Here is a 17,110-nt window from a genome sequence, read left to right on the forward strand (position 1 = left end):
AGCTGTAAGAGCATTAATACTCTTTCACATCAGTACATGTCATTGGTCATGCCCATGTCATACCTGATCTGTTTGAGCTCTCCAGCTAGGATCTGCAGGTAGTAGAGGGCCCGTCCCACAGCAAGCACTACTTGTGTGTGGTTGCAGGCGGCTACGCTGATGTTCTTCCCCTGTGGCTCCTTCCATTCACTCACCAAGGTCTTGCTGTCCTGAAGCACCAGGCGCACAGAGCCTGATGTGATCTGGAGGGACAAAGAAATGTTTAAGGATGAAGAACTTTGCTGGAAACAGGACTCAAGAGGAAGTTTTTTGTTGTGAAGCATCGAGAAAGAAATCTTTGGTGGAAATCAGACTTTTAATAGAGTTGAACAGGGCAAAGCAAACTGCTCTCTAAGGATCAACAAAGAGGCTTTGGTTGATGCAGAGACAATGTTTAAAAGTAAATACTTTACTCTCAGCAATACATGTAGACACAAGCTGAAAGCTTAAAACAAGATCAAACATGGAGCACCAGCACAGCCTTCATCAATATCTTATTAACTAAAAAAGCAGAAATTACCCTCTCTTATCTGATTCTGGAACTGAAATTTGTCCATTAATTAAAAATGCTTCAACTTTCTTAAGCTGCTCCATTATTGTCTAGTTAGACATAAGGTTAGTAAATATAAATGTAAAAGATGCTAGAAAAGAAGAACAAATGCTGCAAACTGTTTGTAAATGTCTGTGCTCAGTTATAAACAGGAATTTATTTAAGCCTCTTTTTCCCTCAATAGAAAAAGAAGCTCAAGTTCCAAATTTAACAATAATTTCAGAGCAAACAGCTACTGCTGTCATAAACACTTTCATTACAAATACATTTTTTTAATGATGACTTCACCTAAAAACACTTTAACGCCTTAAGAGAACAGAAATTAGCCTAAAGATACTTTGCTAACATTACTAGCATAACTAGGAAGAGAACACTATTGTCTCATGGGGCAGTATTTCCTGAAAAGTAGCCAATCACAGACAGTTTACTCTCTGTGTAGTTTTATCCCTCAAAGTTAAGGTGACCAGATTTCTGAAATCAAATCTGGGGACATTTCCAGCTTGTATATAAAAAGAAATACATATAATCAGAATTAAAATAGGAAACGGGGACAGTGATGCTTTCATCCATTTTTATATTTTTATTAATATTTAAACAACAAAAATCAAGTGTAAAATCTAGGAATGTCCCTCTTCTATTTCCTAAGATTAATAAAATTAATCATTTGATGGTGTTTATTAGTGCCATCTGGTCATTCAGTGTTCTCTGTCTCTCCATCTCCTATTTGTAGCGGACTTCTGCCTGCTCTATGTTTTACTCTTATAAGTAGATTTTTCCTCCACTCTCATTCAGTCTTCTAATCTTCTTCCTCTTCTATCAATCTTACACTAATCAAAAACAGACATAATACAATCAAAATCACATAACGACAGATCGGTAACTAAAAAATTAGAGCATAATTTCTATATATTCCCAACAACTAAGACCGTTTATTTAAATTATTGGATGCAAACTATTGGTATTTCAGCATACCATGAAGCAAATTTCTCATCTTGATCAAAATATTTATGTTATACTAAGAGGCTTAAAAGTTTCATTAAATCTAGACACAACTTGCAAGAGCGCATCTCACAACTTCAAAACGAACTTCTTATCGCAGGCATGGATTAAGAGATGCTGAGATTGGAGGTAGAGAACAAACCAATTTTGTATGATCCTAATTATCCCTAATACAATGATGCACAACGAAAAGAAATGTTTGGGGAGAAACGTGATGGATGCTGATGGTGAGTTTTAATTATGTCATTAAATCAAGCATTTATTTCCATATGTTTTGCTCGTATAAATTTAATAATAATAAAGTCGCGCATGCTCTCCTTGAGCCCCGAGGGAGTTGGAGCGGAGCAAGATGGGAGGAACCGTGGAGGCTGTAGGCTTTGGGCAGGCTGTCTGGTGGTTGCAGAGCATGTGGGATTTCGGTGTAGTGCTGCGCTCTGCTCCTTATCCATTCGTTCACAGCAGCCAACCAGCATCTAACAGCGGTACCTGCGGGCAATATGCCTAAGCTTGTTTTTTTTTTTTTTGAGTTTTTACAGTACTAGTGGCTCGTTTTCCTGGACAGTAGGCTGACAGGAAAGGGGGTATGATAGAGGGGGAGAGACATGCGGGAAAGGACCACAGGCCTCCATACATGAGTCGTGCGCACTAATCACTGCACCGCCAAGCCCGCCCCTAACCGCTCATTCTACCGTAATAACAGTCTACATGCAAAATTTCGCCCTCATTCATAAAACTGTAAAATCGAGGACATTTCCAGGTGGTCCAAAACGGGGACTGTCCCCGGAAATCAGGGAAGTTGCAGGTACATAAAATCAAGCAACAAGAGCAGAGGACCATAAACTCATGCTTGTGATATATTGGGGTATTTATGGTATTAAATCTGCATGTATAGATAATTCAAAAAGCATGTGGAGATTAGATTAGATTAGATGCTTATGTTTTAATAAAACTTAATGAAAATCAGTATTTATTATGCATTTGCACTTTTGGCCGAATTCTGACTTCATTGAAAATATAAGCTTCGGACATGTGAAGCAGGGTTTTTATACATGCTCCTTAAATGTTTTCAACTCCATGCTGCTCTAAACTGAAATGCGGTTTTCCTTCACATCTTGAACATGTTTTGTTTAATCTGAGACGGAGTTTCCAATTTTTTAATACCCGAAAAGTGTTTTATTTTCTAAGATCGTCCTTGTTTACTCCTGCTGTAGAGCCTGTTTTCTCATTGATTGTTGCAGCAGTTTTCCTAGTCCTGTGTGTACCTTCATGCTTCCAGTTACTTTGCCACTGAAGCGCCTGTATTTCCTCACTTTTGGTGAATAGAGGATATTCTATAATAGTCAATTCAATCTAAAATGCTAAACTTTGCTTTTTAACGGACATTTCTTAACATTTTAGTTGTACTGTACTTGTAAAAGCTTAAAAATACAACCCGTGTGGCAAAAGAAAAACAGTATTCTTCTTAACTATAATTATCTAAGAGCCACACAGCAATGATGAGACCAGATAAATAAGGAGCTACAGGTGCTGGTCATAAAATTAGAATATCATGAAAAAGTAGATTGATTTCAGTAATTCCATTTAAAAAGTGAAACTTGTATATTATATTCATACATTACATACAAACTCATATATTTCAGATGTTTATTTTGTTTAATTTTGATGATTACAAATGACAACAAATGAAAATCTCAAATTCATCATATCAGAAAATTAGAATATTACTGAAGACCAATAAAAACAAAGGATTTATAGAAATGTTGGCCAACTGAAAAGTATGAACATGAAAAGTATGAGCATGTACAGCACTCAGTATTTAGTTGGGCCTCCTTTGGACTGTATTACTGCAGCAATGCGGCGTGGCATGGAGTCGATCAGTCTGTGGCACTGCTCAGGTGTTATGATAGCCCAGGTTGCTCTAATAGTGGCTTTTAGCTCTTCTGAATTGTTGGGTCTGGTGTATTGCATCTTCTTTTTCACAATACCCCATAGATTTTCTATGGGGTTAAGGTCAGGAGAGTTTGCTGGCCAATTAAGAACAGGGATACCATGGTCCTTCAACCAGGTACTGGTAGCTTTGGCACTGTGTGCAGGTGCCAAGTCCTGTTGGAAAATGAAATCTGCATCTCCAAAAAGTTGGTCAGCTGCAGGAAGCATGAAGTGCTCTAAAACTTCCTGGTATTGGCTGCGTTGACCCTGGACCTCAGAAAACACAATGGACCAACACCAGCAGATGACATGGCACCCCAAACCATCACTGACTGTGGAAACTTTACACTGGACTTCAAGCAACGTGGATGAAGTGCCTCTCTTCTTTTCCTCCAGACTCTGGGACCTTGATTTCCAAAGGAAATGCAAAATTTACTTTCATCAGAGAACATGACTTTGGACCACTCACCAGCAGTCCAGTCCTGTTTCTCTTTAGCCCAGGCAAGACGCTTCTGACGCTGTCTGTGGTTCAAGAGTGGCTTGACACAAGGAATGCGACAGCAGAAACCCATGTCTTTCATACGTCTGTGTGTGGTGGTTCTTGAAGCACTCACTCCAGCTGCAGTCCACTCTTTGTGAATCTCCCCCACATTTTTGAATGGGTTTTGTTTCACAATCCTCTCCAGGGTGCGGTTATCTCTCTTGCTTGTACACTTTTTTCGACCACATCTTTTCCTTCCCTTCGCCTCTCTATTAATGTGCTTGGACACTGAGCTCTGTGAACAGCCAGCCTCTTTAGCGATGGCCTTTTGTGTCTTGCCCTCCTTGTGCAAGGTGTCGATGGTCGTCTTTTGGACAACTGTCAAGTCAGCAGTCTTCCCCATGATTGTGTAGCCTATAGAACTAGACTGAAAGACCATTTAAAGGCTTTTGCAGGTGGTTTGAGTTAATTAGCTGATTAGAGTGTGGCACCAGGGGCCATCAATTTTGAACCTTTTCACAATATTCTAATTTTCTGATATGATGAATTTGAGATTTTCATTTGTTGTCATTTGTAATCATCAAAATTAAACAAAATAAACATCTGAAATATATGAGTTTGTATGTAATGTATGAATATAATATACAAGTTTCACTTTTTAAATGGAATTACTGAAATCAATCTAATTTTTCATGATATTCTAATTTTATGACCAGCACCTGTACTATAACCTCATTATTAGGATTGCTGCAGGTACCGAGAAGAGTGGAACTATAAATGGATGTGTCGCACCGTTTGAAGGGACAAGTACTACAGCTGTGTAATGAGATGTAAAGGTAACATAACTTTAACACAGGATGCTGAATATAATCCTTGAAATAAACTGCGGAAGAGGAAAAAAACAAAGTTTTGTTCAGTTTGCAGCAAGCAAAAGTCAGTCCATGCAAGATTCTATGAATCCTAAATGAGTTTTTAATCCATGCCTGCTTAATATGAAAACATCCGGATGGTGTGTATCAGTTTAGCATCTGAATACATTTGAAGTTTTGTATAAACTGCTGCCTTTATGAGGGTGCGCTCTAAATGAATCACGCTTTAAGCAAAAGACTTTAATCTCTGGGCTCACAGACTGAAAATAGAAATGCTACACAAGCCGTTTCACATTGTACAGCACTGCTAATCTTGCTTTTCCAACATATATAACTTTTTTAATTAGTAAGAAACATTAAATATGGCTTATTTTGCTGGAATCAGTCAACTTAATTTCATGCAAGTTTGTCTCAGAGAATGTTTAAAAGAAGAAGCTGGGCAATCACCAATATGTAACAAACTGCTTTGCCAAAGAAATTACACCTTTGCTTTATTTATTCCGAATTCTATTACAATGCAAATGAACATTTTGTGGTATTTTTGGGATAGACCAAGCCTAAGTAGTGTATAATTAGTGGAATAATGATGAATGGTTGAAAGGTATGCCAATGCATTGCAACTGGCTATTACCCTCTATGTGGCAGCAAACCCACTTTAAGTGTATTACCGGCACCTAAAGGGCTGGAGGGAAATATTTAGTGTCTTACTGTTGCTAAATGTAATGTGACTAAAATGGAGTGCCTCTGTGATTTAAAAATTGTGCTTTTCTAAGTTGTGAAGTGCTAATGCAAATAATTTCCAAGCCGTAATTTCTAACATGCACTGCAAAATGATCATGGATATGATGTGTGTTGTAGTCCTTGATCGTCATGGTACAGTTTGTTCAGAAATGCTGCAGAGCAGCTCTATCCTCACTAAGACTCCTTTCCCACCGGTTGAAAAACTGGTTTAAACCTGGGAGCAATGGGCTTTTAGTGGTAGCGGGAACGGCTCACTGACGAGCGTCTACCTGGGTAAAACAACTCGATAAGCGTCCGCGTTAAAATCGCCTCAGGCAGACCCGGGTTGACCCCCTAAATCATGTGACACAATTGAAAGCAACATACGGACGTCAACACAACGTGCCAGTCGCTTCCGATTAGGGCTAGGTAAAAAAAATAAATAAATTTAATCGATTTTGAATCAATTCCTTTACATTTTTGCAAAATTGATGTCTAGGGAATCAGATCGATTCATTTTAAAGTGACCCGCGTGACGTTCACATTCAAATAGGCAGAAAAGATGCACTCAAGATTACTTAAAGCCAGATAGCTGCAAATATACTCAATAGGTCAACTGAAGACATTAACAAATGGGGGCTGACCAGAAAACACCCTGTAGTTGTTACAGACAACGCTGCAAATATGGTTTGTGCAGTGAAGATAATGCAGCTCATGGATGTCTGCTGTGTCACGTCTGCTTGCTCGAGTGAGGCTTCACTTTTTCACTTTTCACAAACAAGTTTGCACTTATGAGACAGTTTTGTTCACATCTCATGTTTAAACTGTGATTTACAAGTTTGCACTTTGTGTTTAATGTGACAGGAAAAAACAAAATACATGAGTATTCTGAAACACAGTTGAACCACTTTCATTATTGTAAAAACAGATCGAATCGAAATTAATCGAGTTAGAACTGTATGAATCAAAATCGAATCGATTCAGGACTTTGGCGAAAATACCCAGCCCTACTTCTGATGTAATAAGCCGAAACAACTCTGCTTACATTCGATAAACACGGAGCAGCTCTGGTGAGAGGGATTCAGACATGAAAGAGCAAAAATAATAAAGAATACTGACTACACTCTGGCTCCTGTTCATGTTGCTCTCCATTATTTACTTCCCTTATTTCCGTCACACTTTCGACATCATCAAAACTCACCCTACGTGATGCAATCATCAGAAAGGGAGTGGGGAGGTGATGGGTGGTTGAAAGTGGGCGCACAGCTTATCAGGAGGGGGTCGGATTCAGCTTTTTAGTTAAATGTGAAAAGAGCCCAAAGTTGATTATTAGCAGGTCAACTCGGTTTGGAAAAACTCAGGTTTTTAGTGAGAACGCAGTTTTAAATAAAAAAAATGAAAAAGAGGTTTGTACTATGACTACTTCTGAAGGGAGAAAGTTGTTCTGGAAGCCCTTTTTTTTGGGTATCAAAATAAAGAGCGCAAACGTGAATTTGCATCTTTTAGATTTTCATTTCATAATTTTTCTTTTAATGCCACAAATGTGTAACATTTATTGTTGGTCTTCCGCATTAAACCAAAAGAAAACATACTGTATGTCACAACATTTGAAAAAGCTCAAAGGGTGTGAATACTTTAACAGTAATGTTACTACAGTGGTGATACTGATGCTTCAGATCAAACTGCAGGAGTATTTATTTTCTTTAAAAGAGCTAACTAGTGCTGTCCAAGGCATAGATGGCAAACATCAAAACTAAAATGAAGTCCACACAATAAAATGCACTTACTGTTATGTTTTTAAAATCTGACTGGGGTTATGCGTCTATCTGAATCAAAATTAGAAAGTTAGCCTCAAAGACCAATTAGCAAAGGAACTGCTTCAAAATGAAAAACACTCAAAGCATATCTCAGTTAGAAAAAAACAAAAACTCTCATTAAATTTGTGTTAGTGACCATTTGCTCTATTAGTTCCACATTAACTCGTCTGAACTCTGATTTAGTCTGCTGCTCCCTTTGAGGGGAACGTGTACGCTTTTCCTGATGCTCAGCATTGTTTACAAGCTGCGCCTTTAGATTCGGGGCCTTAAACTACATGCTTTGGAAGAAGGCACATTCGCCTCAAACTTGTTTACTGAAATGAGCTGCACACATTTTTAACTGCAAGGTTAATTAAAACAGCCAAGCTGGTGCAGGATGATGGACCCAAATAATGAGCTACACCGATGCTAAAGGCTGCAAACGGGTGCAGAGTCAGACATTATGCTCATTATGCGTAACAAACAATGCTTTCATGTTATCTGAAGTCATTTATTAATAAAGTACATAAAAGTAAAGCTGTGCATGCAGTTTTTATGCAATTATATCTTTAAAAAAGACAAATGTCTACACTCAGTTTTTTTTTTTTTTACACAGGTTTTGTTACCGTAGTTTTAATGTGACGGCTAAGCTGAAAGCCACATTAAAAATGACAATGAACGTTAAAACTTTAATATAAATCAACAGCTACTTCTATTAAATTACTTTAGGCCTGAAGGCCAGAGATGAGCAACTGTCTTTTTTAATACAGAATACTATAATTGTTTTTAGTGTAAACAATGCAGACTGATTGCGTGGTAAAAGAGACATTAACATTTTCTATCATTAGAGCAGTAGCAGGTCTGTCCCAGCATCCTAAATATTAATTTGGTAGAACGCCCTGCAGGGATGATCTGGTTTTCAAAAATAAAGACTGAAGAGCAAGTTTAAACGGAGTACAATATTCATGTCGGCCAAGTTTAAAATGCATGAAGTATTTTTGCACTCCTTATATTGTGGATTAATAAAATATCAAAGAGCCACAATAAATATACATATTTTCAAATTAATTTTAGACTCAGAATAAATTAATTTCAAAGATCTTCTGTCTTTGCTTGTTTGTAACATTTAAATGAATTCAAGTCATTAAACTGATTTTAACCAGACAAAAAGAACAAAAGCCAGTATAAAAATGAGTTTAAAAATATATACCGGTACATAAATTAAAGGAAATAACTTATCTATACCAGCCTGGCGTTCTGTAAAAAAGTAACTGACTTAACTGGCCAGAACCAGCTGCCATTGAACATTTACAATAAGTGTCAGGGAGTCATTTTCAAGGTTGATGAGGCCATTTGACCACTGATTAAATGAAGCTGATTGTAAAACACTATCTTTCAGGATAATTGGAAGAGAGCAGATTTCACAGATTCATCAAGCCTTAAAACTAACCCTGATCTTAACAAAGCCCCAGGTCATCAAACTTTCGCCATGTTGGTTTATTAGCATGCTTTGTAGTACATAGTATATATAGTACCACTATTTCTGGTTTAAATAAGACTTGGAAATGACTTTAACTCTTCCCAGAGTAGTTCAATTCAAGACTTTGTTTTTCATCAGCTGGTATTTCCCCTCCCCCCCATAAATATGCAGTTTAACATCCTAAATATCTGATTTATCAAGAAAGAATTACTTTTGAAGATGCCTTTTGTCCATGGAATTTAGAAGATTTTTTTCCTCTGAACAGAATTTCTAATAAAAAAAAAAAGTATCATCTGCTAAGGCTGCTACATGTTTGTGTTTTTATTCTGGTGCGTTTACACACATTTTCTGTGACTGACATACACATTCTCCCTACACACAGGAGCGCTGTGACAGGCATGTTTTTAGCAATGCCACAGGCCCGATTCTGGCAAATTCAGCCATGCAACGTCTGTGATGGATGCAAAGAGGGGATTGCTTAAGCTGTCATGTAGCCACTACTAATCAGGGACTGATTGTAGCCCTCACGTAACACGAAAGGAGCGCAGTGGGAAAGAAGATTTTTTTCAATCAAAATGGAAGAAAAAATAAACCGATTTCTGGCCAAAAGTAGAGGCCACTTTTTTTTAAGACTGTGAGATTGGATCAATTCAAAAGGTGATGCAGGAGTAGAAAGAGAAACTGAAATTCATCACCTTTAACTCAGAAGATGCAATAATCTGCAGATACTTAATAATTAAAGCCTGTGTGATGTGTCCACAGCAGCAAGACAGAGGCTGCAGACAGTGGATCGTTTTTATTTATTATATTAAGATCTAAAAGGCTCAAACTGAACCTGCAGTGCAGAGGGACAGAAATCTAGCAATGTATGGAAATTTTGTTAATCAACATATATATTTAAGCTTGCTCCTTTAAAAAGGATCGAGTGAAACTAAAAGCACAATTTCTTGCTTCATTTATTTTGTCTAAACTGATATCCAGCATGGATGGCCGGGTTTAAATTTGGTGTTTGCAAAAAAAACAGCAGAACTTCTGTCGGGACATTAGCCCAGAAAAATCCAGTAGAAACAAACCTATAAAACAAGGTAAGTCTGGGTGCTTTTTTTTCTCCCCTGAACAACCCATGATTTGAAAACCACAGCTTGTGTTTAGTCTGTTTAACTTTGACAGTTAAATTCTTTTTATGATGCGAAACATTTAGGTGCAACAAAAAAGCAGAAATTGAATCTGTGAAAAGGGGAGAACATCTTTTTCACAGCAGTGTTTGTGTACGAACCTGAATGAGTTGTTGATGTGCAACATTTCCACAGTAAAATGTTTGCTGGTTGTCCACAAATCCTGGCAGCTCCGTCTCCTCAACCTCCTCTCCGCTCAGCATCAACACTCTGCAGGCAAAAAAAAAAAGCAATTTTATTTTAGATTTGTGCAATCAGAATTGATAGCATGAATATCTGCCAGGCTGCAGAGTGGATCCTCACCTTGTCTGACCCACGAAAGACAGAACCAGCATATCATCCGTCTCCCTGCCTGCCTCAGAGCGAAGTGGCCATAAACCTGGAAGTGAGGGAATTCAGGAATGAAATTTAATGTGTGCCGTTCTGCAGGGATCAACCTGAACCTTTAACTACTCCATCAGTTAGATGCAAACATTTCTGAAGATGAACAGGCTGCAGGATCTTCTGAGAGAGAAATCGATTGGAAAAGTAAATAATCGCCACTCATCTGGAAGCCAGGGGGCATGCCAGCAGCTGGGAGTTTCAAGGCAGACAATGTCAATAAATAACTGAAGCCTAACAAGTGCAAGCAGACCTTTTAGTGGCCTGTACGTCTAGCTTAAGCATGAGACAAATCCTTTGAGAGGAACCTAAATTTGAGGTATTTTGCATTTCCCCACTTTACTGCTTCCCACAGCGGACACTGGAGTGTATTTTGGTTCACTAAATGAAAACAAATGTCGCCAAAATCAACACTGGCAGCTTTCCTGATGCTTTGAAAGCAACATGCCAAGACCTATGACACGCTCTGCATCTGCTTAGTGTTGTTTGCCAAGCCTGAGAGATCAGCAGCTGGCGCTGTGGCTGCTAGGGCAAACAGATGTGCAGGTTCAAGTGTCTCCACTGGCAAAGCAGTAGAGGATTCAGGGCTAGATAATGTCAGCGCTTGAGAGGAACTGTTGGATAACACTTAGGTTTCAACAAACAGGAGACACAAACCTTTGATTCCCGGAAGATCGATGCTGGCATGCTCATGAATCCCAATGCCGTTTCGGATGATCCGAAGAGATCCCTCCTTGAACGCCCCAGAGCACGTCACTAGCTGGAAACAACAGAAACAGTGACTCTGAATAAAACAGTCCTGGTTCCGGTTCTAACACTCTGATAAAATCCATTTCAAGCATTTTTATAGTAAAATTGGAGACTGGAGAATTGAATCACTTGGCATTAACTTTAAAATGTAAAAGCTTGGTGACAAAAGAAAAAAAGCAAACTAATGGGGTGAATCACCAGCAATCAACCCTTCATTTAGTTAACGACAAAAAGACGACCGAGGCGAAACATGTCCTCATCTTACTTCCCGTTTTAGTAGATCTAAACAGGTCAGAAAAAGTTCAGCTTAAAAAATTAAACACGTCAATTCATGCAAAAAGGTTTCACTAAACCAGAAAATCCAATAAAAGCTTCTTTAAAATCATTCAGTTGAAAAGGGAAACTGTATAAATCAGTAACAGATCAGTTATTTTGTAGCTTAAATGGATGAAAATCCTAAAATTCTGAGAACATATTTTTCCCATGAGGCAAAAAACAAAGGAAAACTTTATTAATAGACCTGTATAGTTAATTAGATTTGCACCATCATCACACAGTAATAACATACAGTTCTCAAGTTTTGGTCTTCGAAAATTATTTGAAAATTAACACCAACTTTCTCACTCTGTTTGGCAGTTAGACATAAAAACTGTGTAGGGCGAGAGCATTCAAGGCCACGAAGAAAATGAAAACTTTAAGCCAAATACGTACAGTTTTCTTGTTAGAACAGAGTAAATCCTAATAAAATCTCAATCAATTGAAAAAACTAAAATAAATTATAATAAATAAAAGTTGTTTTTTTTGCAAAATGGCACACTGATCATTTCTATGCCACAAAGGCTGTGTTACAGCCTCAAGGGGAACAAGCTGCACAAGTCTTTGAATCTCTCTTCTGTTGAATTCCTGTGCTTAGCCAAGACTGCAGCAGAGATAACATCAGAGTGGACGTTCCTCGGAGGTCCAAAGTCCTCAGTTTATATTTAGCTTTAACATCAAGACCTCATAGCCAAGAGCCAGAGTGGAGTGATACAGAATCCAACAAGTTTGAGGTCCAGTTCGAGGATCTCATGGGTTGGCACAGGCTTCAATGAGGACGTTTCACAGCAAAGTGTTTCCCTCTGCTGAAAACGCCAAGATATGCATCAGGATTTGGGTATCTGCCCACACCTCAAAGATCATCAATGCCTGCTTTAATAAACATGGTACCACTCTGCTTGATGGCAAACTCACCAAACCTAAACCCTGCAGAGAATCAATGGGTTATCAAAAGGAAGATAAACAGCAGATCCAACAACAGAGATGAGCTGAAGGCTGCTAATAAAACAAGCTGAGCTTCCATTAGACCTCAGGAGAGCAACCATCCGGCTGGCTCCCTGCCACACTTAAAGGGAAATATGCAAAAAGAACTCCGACCAAGAGCTGAAGCAGATACAGTACAGAAGATACTTTTAATACATTTGAATGGGTTTATTCAAAGATGCACTGAGACAAACGTCTCCCTATTATGGCTGATATTAAACCGTATTATACAGATCGACTCTGTGGACGCCGGGTAACAAAACAAACAAAACAAAAAAACAATCCTCCGCTGCATCAATCTCAGATGCCCAAACAAATACTGCATAACTTCTATTTGAATTACTGAATAAAATCAATCATTTGAGGAGAATCAGCATTACTGACATGACTTCCGAACTTTGGACATCCTCCAAAATAAAGTAAAACAAATGAAACTCAGCTACAGGTTGCAGGGAGGGTGTTGTTATTGTAAAAGTGGCCTCAGCAGCAGCTCTGCTGGATCGGTTCATCTCGAAGCTTCCGAGACTGTCATTAAGAAAGATGATGGCATTATGATCCGACACCACAGAGGTTAATAAATCTGCTTTCTGTGCAGCCTGACTGCAGAGCACCCAATGTTATTTATTCATCGAGTCATGCTATACTAACAAGATTAATACCAGGCTTCCATAATCTCATCCTGCACCACCTGCCGCCTTACAGTTTCCTCCTGATAGACCTGGCAACCCTCCCAAATAAGACTCAAAAATGCTCGCATTAAATGTCCAGGTTTCTGATAATCTTCCTTTTTTTTTTTAAATTCAGCTTTAGTGAGATGTTAAGCTGCACATCTGTGCATATTATATTCATCTCCGGCAACATGTTGAGCTGCTATGCATTTTTATCTTAAAAAGGGTCAAGCTGCGGTTTGTCCAGTAAATTGTGCCTCAGTGCTTTGAGTCCGTTTTTCTCCCTCCACATTAGCAGTTTTGGAATGCATGTGCATCAATTAACAGGGCAAAATGCTCAGTGGGTTTGCAGCAAATGGCAAATTAAAACAACTGGGATTAGATTTAGTTCTGAAAGTCGGCAGAATGAGATGAGACAGACAGTGTGTGCGGATGAAAGAGGACGTGGCTGATGGCGTGCTCGTCTCTGCCCAGAGACTGCTGCCTTTGGAAGCAGATCCAGTGGCCTGAAGCCTGGAGTCAAACCCTGCCAACAGAACCTTCTGCACAGCATCTACATTTCCACTGATTCCTCTCCTGCCTTTTCACTGAATCTACACAAAATTAGGGATGGGGATCGTTAATATTTATTGATATCGATACCTTTATCGATACTCCTTATCGATCCGAGTCTTTATCGATACCACTATCGATACTTTTCTGTTATTTGGTGGAAAGACGATGCGACAATATGTTTTTAACAGACAGAAAGGAAGTGGGAAAAAAAATTATTTGAAGAAATGTCCTATATTTTGAAGAAAGGTCTTCTTTTGGTTTAAAAAAATATATATACATTTTCACAATTATTGGTTAATGTATTGTCTACTGTCACTTTTCATCATGTTTTTAGTGATTAGGAAAATATTTAGCAAATAAATAATCATATTCTAAATTAAATGTAATTTTTAATAAATGTTGGCATCAGTAGTTTAATTATATATTCTAAAATAATTAGAGCAATATACAACTTTATTACTCATGTTTCTCGCCAAAAACTCAATTTCCCTTTTCTTTACGTTGCACTTGAACGCATAATGATAACCTAATTGTCGTTTTACTGAGCCAATCTGAACACATCATCACGCAGCACGTCTGAAACTTTGTTTACTTTTCAAGCTAACTAGCTTGTATGCTGCCGATTACAATACGGATTTCACAATTACTATTTTTAACTGACCGGACAAGCTTCAAAGTCTGTGTGCGCGCTTACCAGCGGTACTCTGAGTGGATGATGAATACGGGTAGACAATGGTGCGGCAGCAGCAGGAGGAGGAGGAGGAGGAGTCTTTTCAACCCGGAGACAGTCGAAGGTACTGCATTTGGCCTTTATTTGATGCACAATATTAATGTGCTTGGCCATTGAGGTTGTGTTCCCCCCTTTAAAAGAGATGATTTTGCAACATAAGTTGCATTTCGCTTCTTCTTTATCTTTGAGCTTGGTAAAATGAAGCCAAACTATAGACCTTTTCGTCCGTTCAGCCATCCTCGAGTCGCAAGCGAAGTTAACTGCCAGACTTCACTTGTTTTACTTTTAATATCTGTTTGCTTACAATTTCATTCCAAAACATTGGTGGACATGCTGCAGTGATCGGATTGATTCGATTTAAATGCTGTGACGCGACTCGAGACACACACAATTATGTTACAGGACCTCCGGGAGAAAAAAAAAAAAACGACCAGACTCGATAGCGGTATCGATAAGCCCAAACGTTATTGATTTTCAGGTTTTGAAAAAAGTGGAACCGGGTCCTTGATGGAACCGGGTTTCGATCCCCATCCCTACACAAAATAAAACGATTTTGGTAGGTAAAGGTCTCTGATATAACGTCAGACCAAAAGCTCACACCTTGCTTGCATTTAAAGCATGGATACAGTGTTTCCCACAGGATTTTAGGAGACTATGGTGGGAGAGTCTCTGAACCTCAGGGGTTTTGCACATTTTGAAGCATGGTGTATCCCACTTAAAGGGGAACGCTGTGTTTTTTTTTTTTTTTTTACATTAGGACTTGATTTTATATTACATCATGTTCTACTCACCCATATTAGTTTTGTGTCATTTTGGGCTGTTCTGAAGATATTCCGTTAGGTTATATCCAAGTAACGTCTTCATATGGGCAACGAGTTGAAGGAACAAACTAAACTGTTCATAATGTATTCTTTATGGTACGCCAGCATTCATAACAAGTAGGCGAATCACTGTCCCCCCAATGTCTCTTTCATTAATGGGAAACACTGGATTACATATCTCATAAAACCACAACAAAAAGACGTAAAAAAAAAAAAGTAGACCTGCGTTTTAAATGTGACATTAAAAATTATTACAGGATTGTTTTCCTTTCTCATAACAAACATGGGGTGACATTTGTTGAAGGTCAACAGAAATAAGGATTTTTAAAAAACATACAGATGAAAAAGATTAGGCTCTTTGAAAATACCACAACGAATGACAGAGGCAGTAATCTGCCTTCTGCAATTGAACATAAAAAGCCATTCAGTTATGTGTACCAAACGGCATAACATTTTACCATAGATGTGAACTCCAAAGGAGTAATAGCTCCCAGTCTGGATATTACAATACTCTGTGCATAATGATGCACCAAAGTCACTGGCAACATGAGATCCTGAGGAATAGGAAAACAAGGGAAGCACGGAGGAACAGGGTCTTGACCTTAGAGGGAAAGTACCGTACATGAGCAGAAGCATAGCTTTTAATGCTTTGTTAAACAGAAGAACGGAAATAAAAATAAACAAAAAAGAGAAGATTTGGAAATGTACCTGGCCCTGACCCTGCCTCTCCAGGTCCACCACACACATGTCCACAATAGGCCCCAGATTGGTGAAGGTCTCCATGACGGTCACATAGGAGCCCTGCTCGTTGCTGTCCACGTTGAGCTGCGATCACAAACAGTTCTCTTTACAAATGGATAAAAGGTCATCACAGGCGAGGAAAGGTGTCAACAACGACTACGCTTTGTGTTTGGTTAGAAAGAGCTTATCAGTTTATAATGCAGACTCAAAATAAAATACACAGCTAAGATAATAAGGTATGAAAACTACAAGAATAAAAAATGAAAAAACTTTTTTAAATTGGAATTTTGCTTGTCATGTCACACAACAAAAAACAAAAACAAATTAGAAATAAACAGAATTAAAATAATAAAGTTACATTGCCTCCAGAGCCGCTTTATCAGAAATATCTGCTGACATCATTATAATTAACCGAGCAATTATTTTTCATTTGTCTCTTTTTTACTTCCTAAATTTCAACAAAAACAAACAAAAGGTAATGTGTTTGTGTCGGTGCTGAATTTATGTCAGCAGAGTTCTACTAATTTAAAGCTGCAGTCTGTAACATTGAGAAGAGAGCAGACTTCGACTGAGAATTTGAAGAAAAACAGGTTTCACGTCACTCCCCCACCCTCTCTGCTTCACTCATGCCCCACCTCCAAGCTCCACCCCTCTCACAGCATCTGCGCGGCTACCGCATGTGACCAGAAGGGGGGGGGGGGGGCGGGATTCAGCGTGTGTGAGCTGTGATTGACACTCCATCAGACGCTCCTCTGGCTGTGATTGGTTGTTTTGACTCGTCCCGAATTATTCTTTCCAGATTGAAATACAGGCAGTAGGCGGGACCAATTGAAGCAGTTTTTTTCACAGGTTACATATCACATGTACTGCTGTCTGGGCATAGGGACAGTTTTAGCCAATATGACAAAAAAGTGATTTTTAAAAACTTACAGACTTCAGCTTTAAGTTCAGATTCAAGTTCCCCCGTCTTCCAAGTTTTCAAAGACCAGACAAATGATTTGGGTTCATTTCAGTCATTTCTTTCAAGGTGAAAGTGTATCTTTATATCCAGAGGCTATGTTAAACCTTTTTTTTTGCATCTTTCCACACCTCTGTGACATGCAATACATGCAGAATTTAGCTATTAA

The 17,110-nt window shown here is 38.6% G+C and overlaps 1 protein-coding gene across 1 annotated transcript in view; it reads right to left on the reverse strand.

Moving 5' to 3' along the window:
- ddb1 (damage-specific DNA binding protein 1) overlaps positions 1-17,110 on the reverse strand; it is a 71,394-nt gene that overhangs the window by 37,392 nt on the left and 16,892 nt on the right. Inside the window, exons 9-13 of the mRNA XM_038281278.1 lie at positions 15,951-16,067; positions 11,077-11,179; positions 10,342-10,417; positions 10,140-10,248; positions 64-242 (exon numbers count right to left, since the gene is read on the reverse strand). Coding sequence (XP_038137206.1) covers positions 64-242; positions 10,140-10,248; positions 10,342-10,417; positions 11,077-11,179; positions 15,951-16,067 — 584 coding nt within the window. The remainder of the gene's footprint in view (positions 1-63; positions 243-10,139; positions 10,249-10,341; positions 10,418-11,076; positions 11,180-15,950; positions 16,068-17,110) is intronic.

The sequence above is a fragment of the Cyprinodon tularosa genome, unplaced genomic scaffold (genome assembly GCF_016077235.1).
Source record: "Cyprinodon tularosa strain WSP-4 unplaced genomic scaffold, ASM1607723v1 ctg1031, whole genome shotgun sequence".
NCBI classification, from domain to species: domain Eukaryota; kingdom Metazoa; phylum Chordata; class Actinopteri; order Cyprinodontiformes; family Cyprinodontidae; genus Cyprinodon; species Cyprinodon tularosa.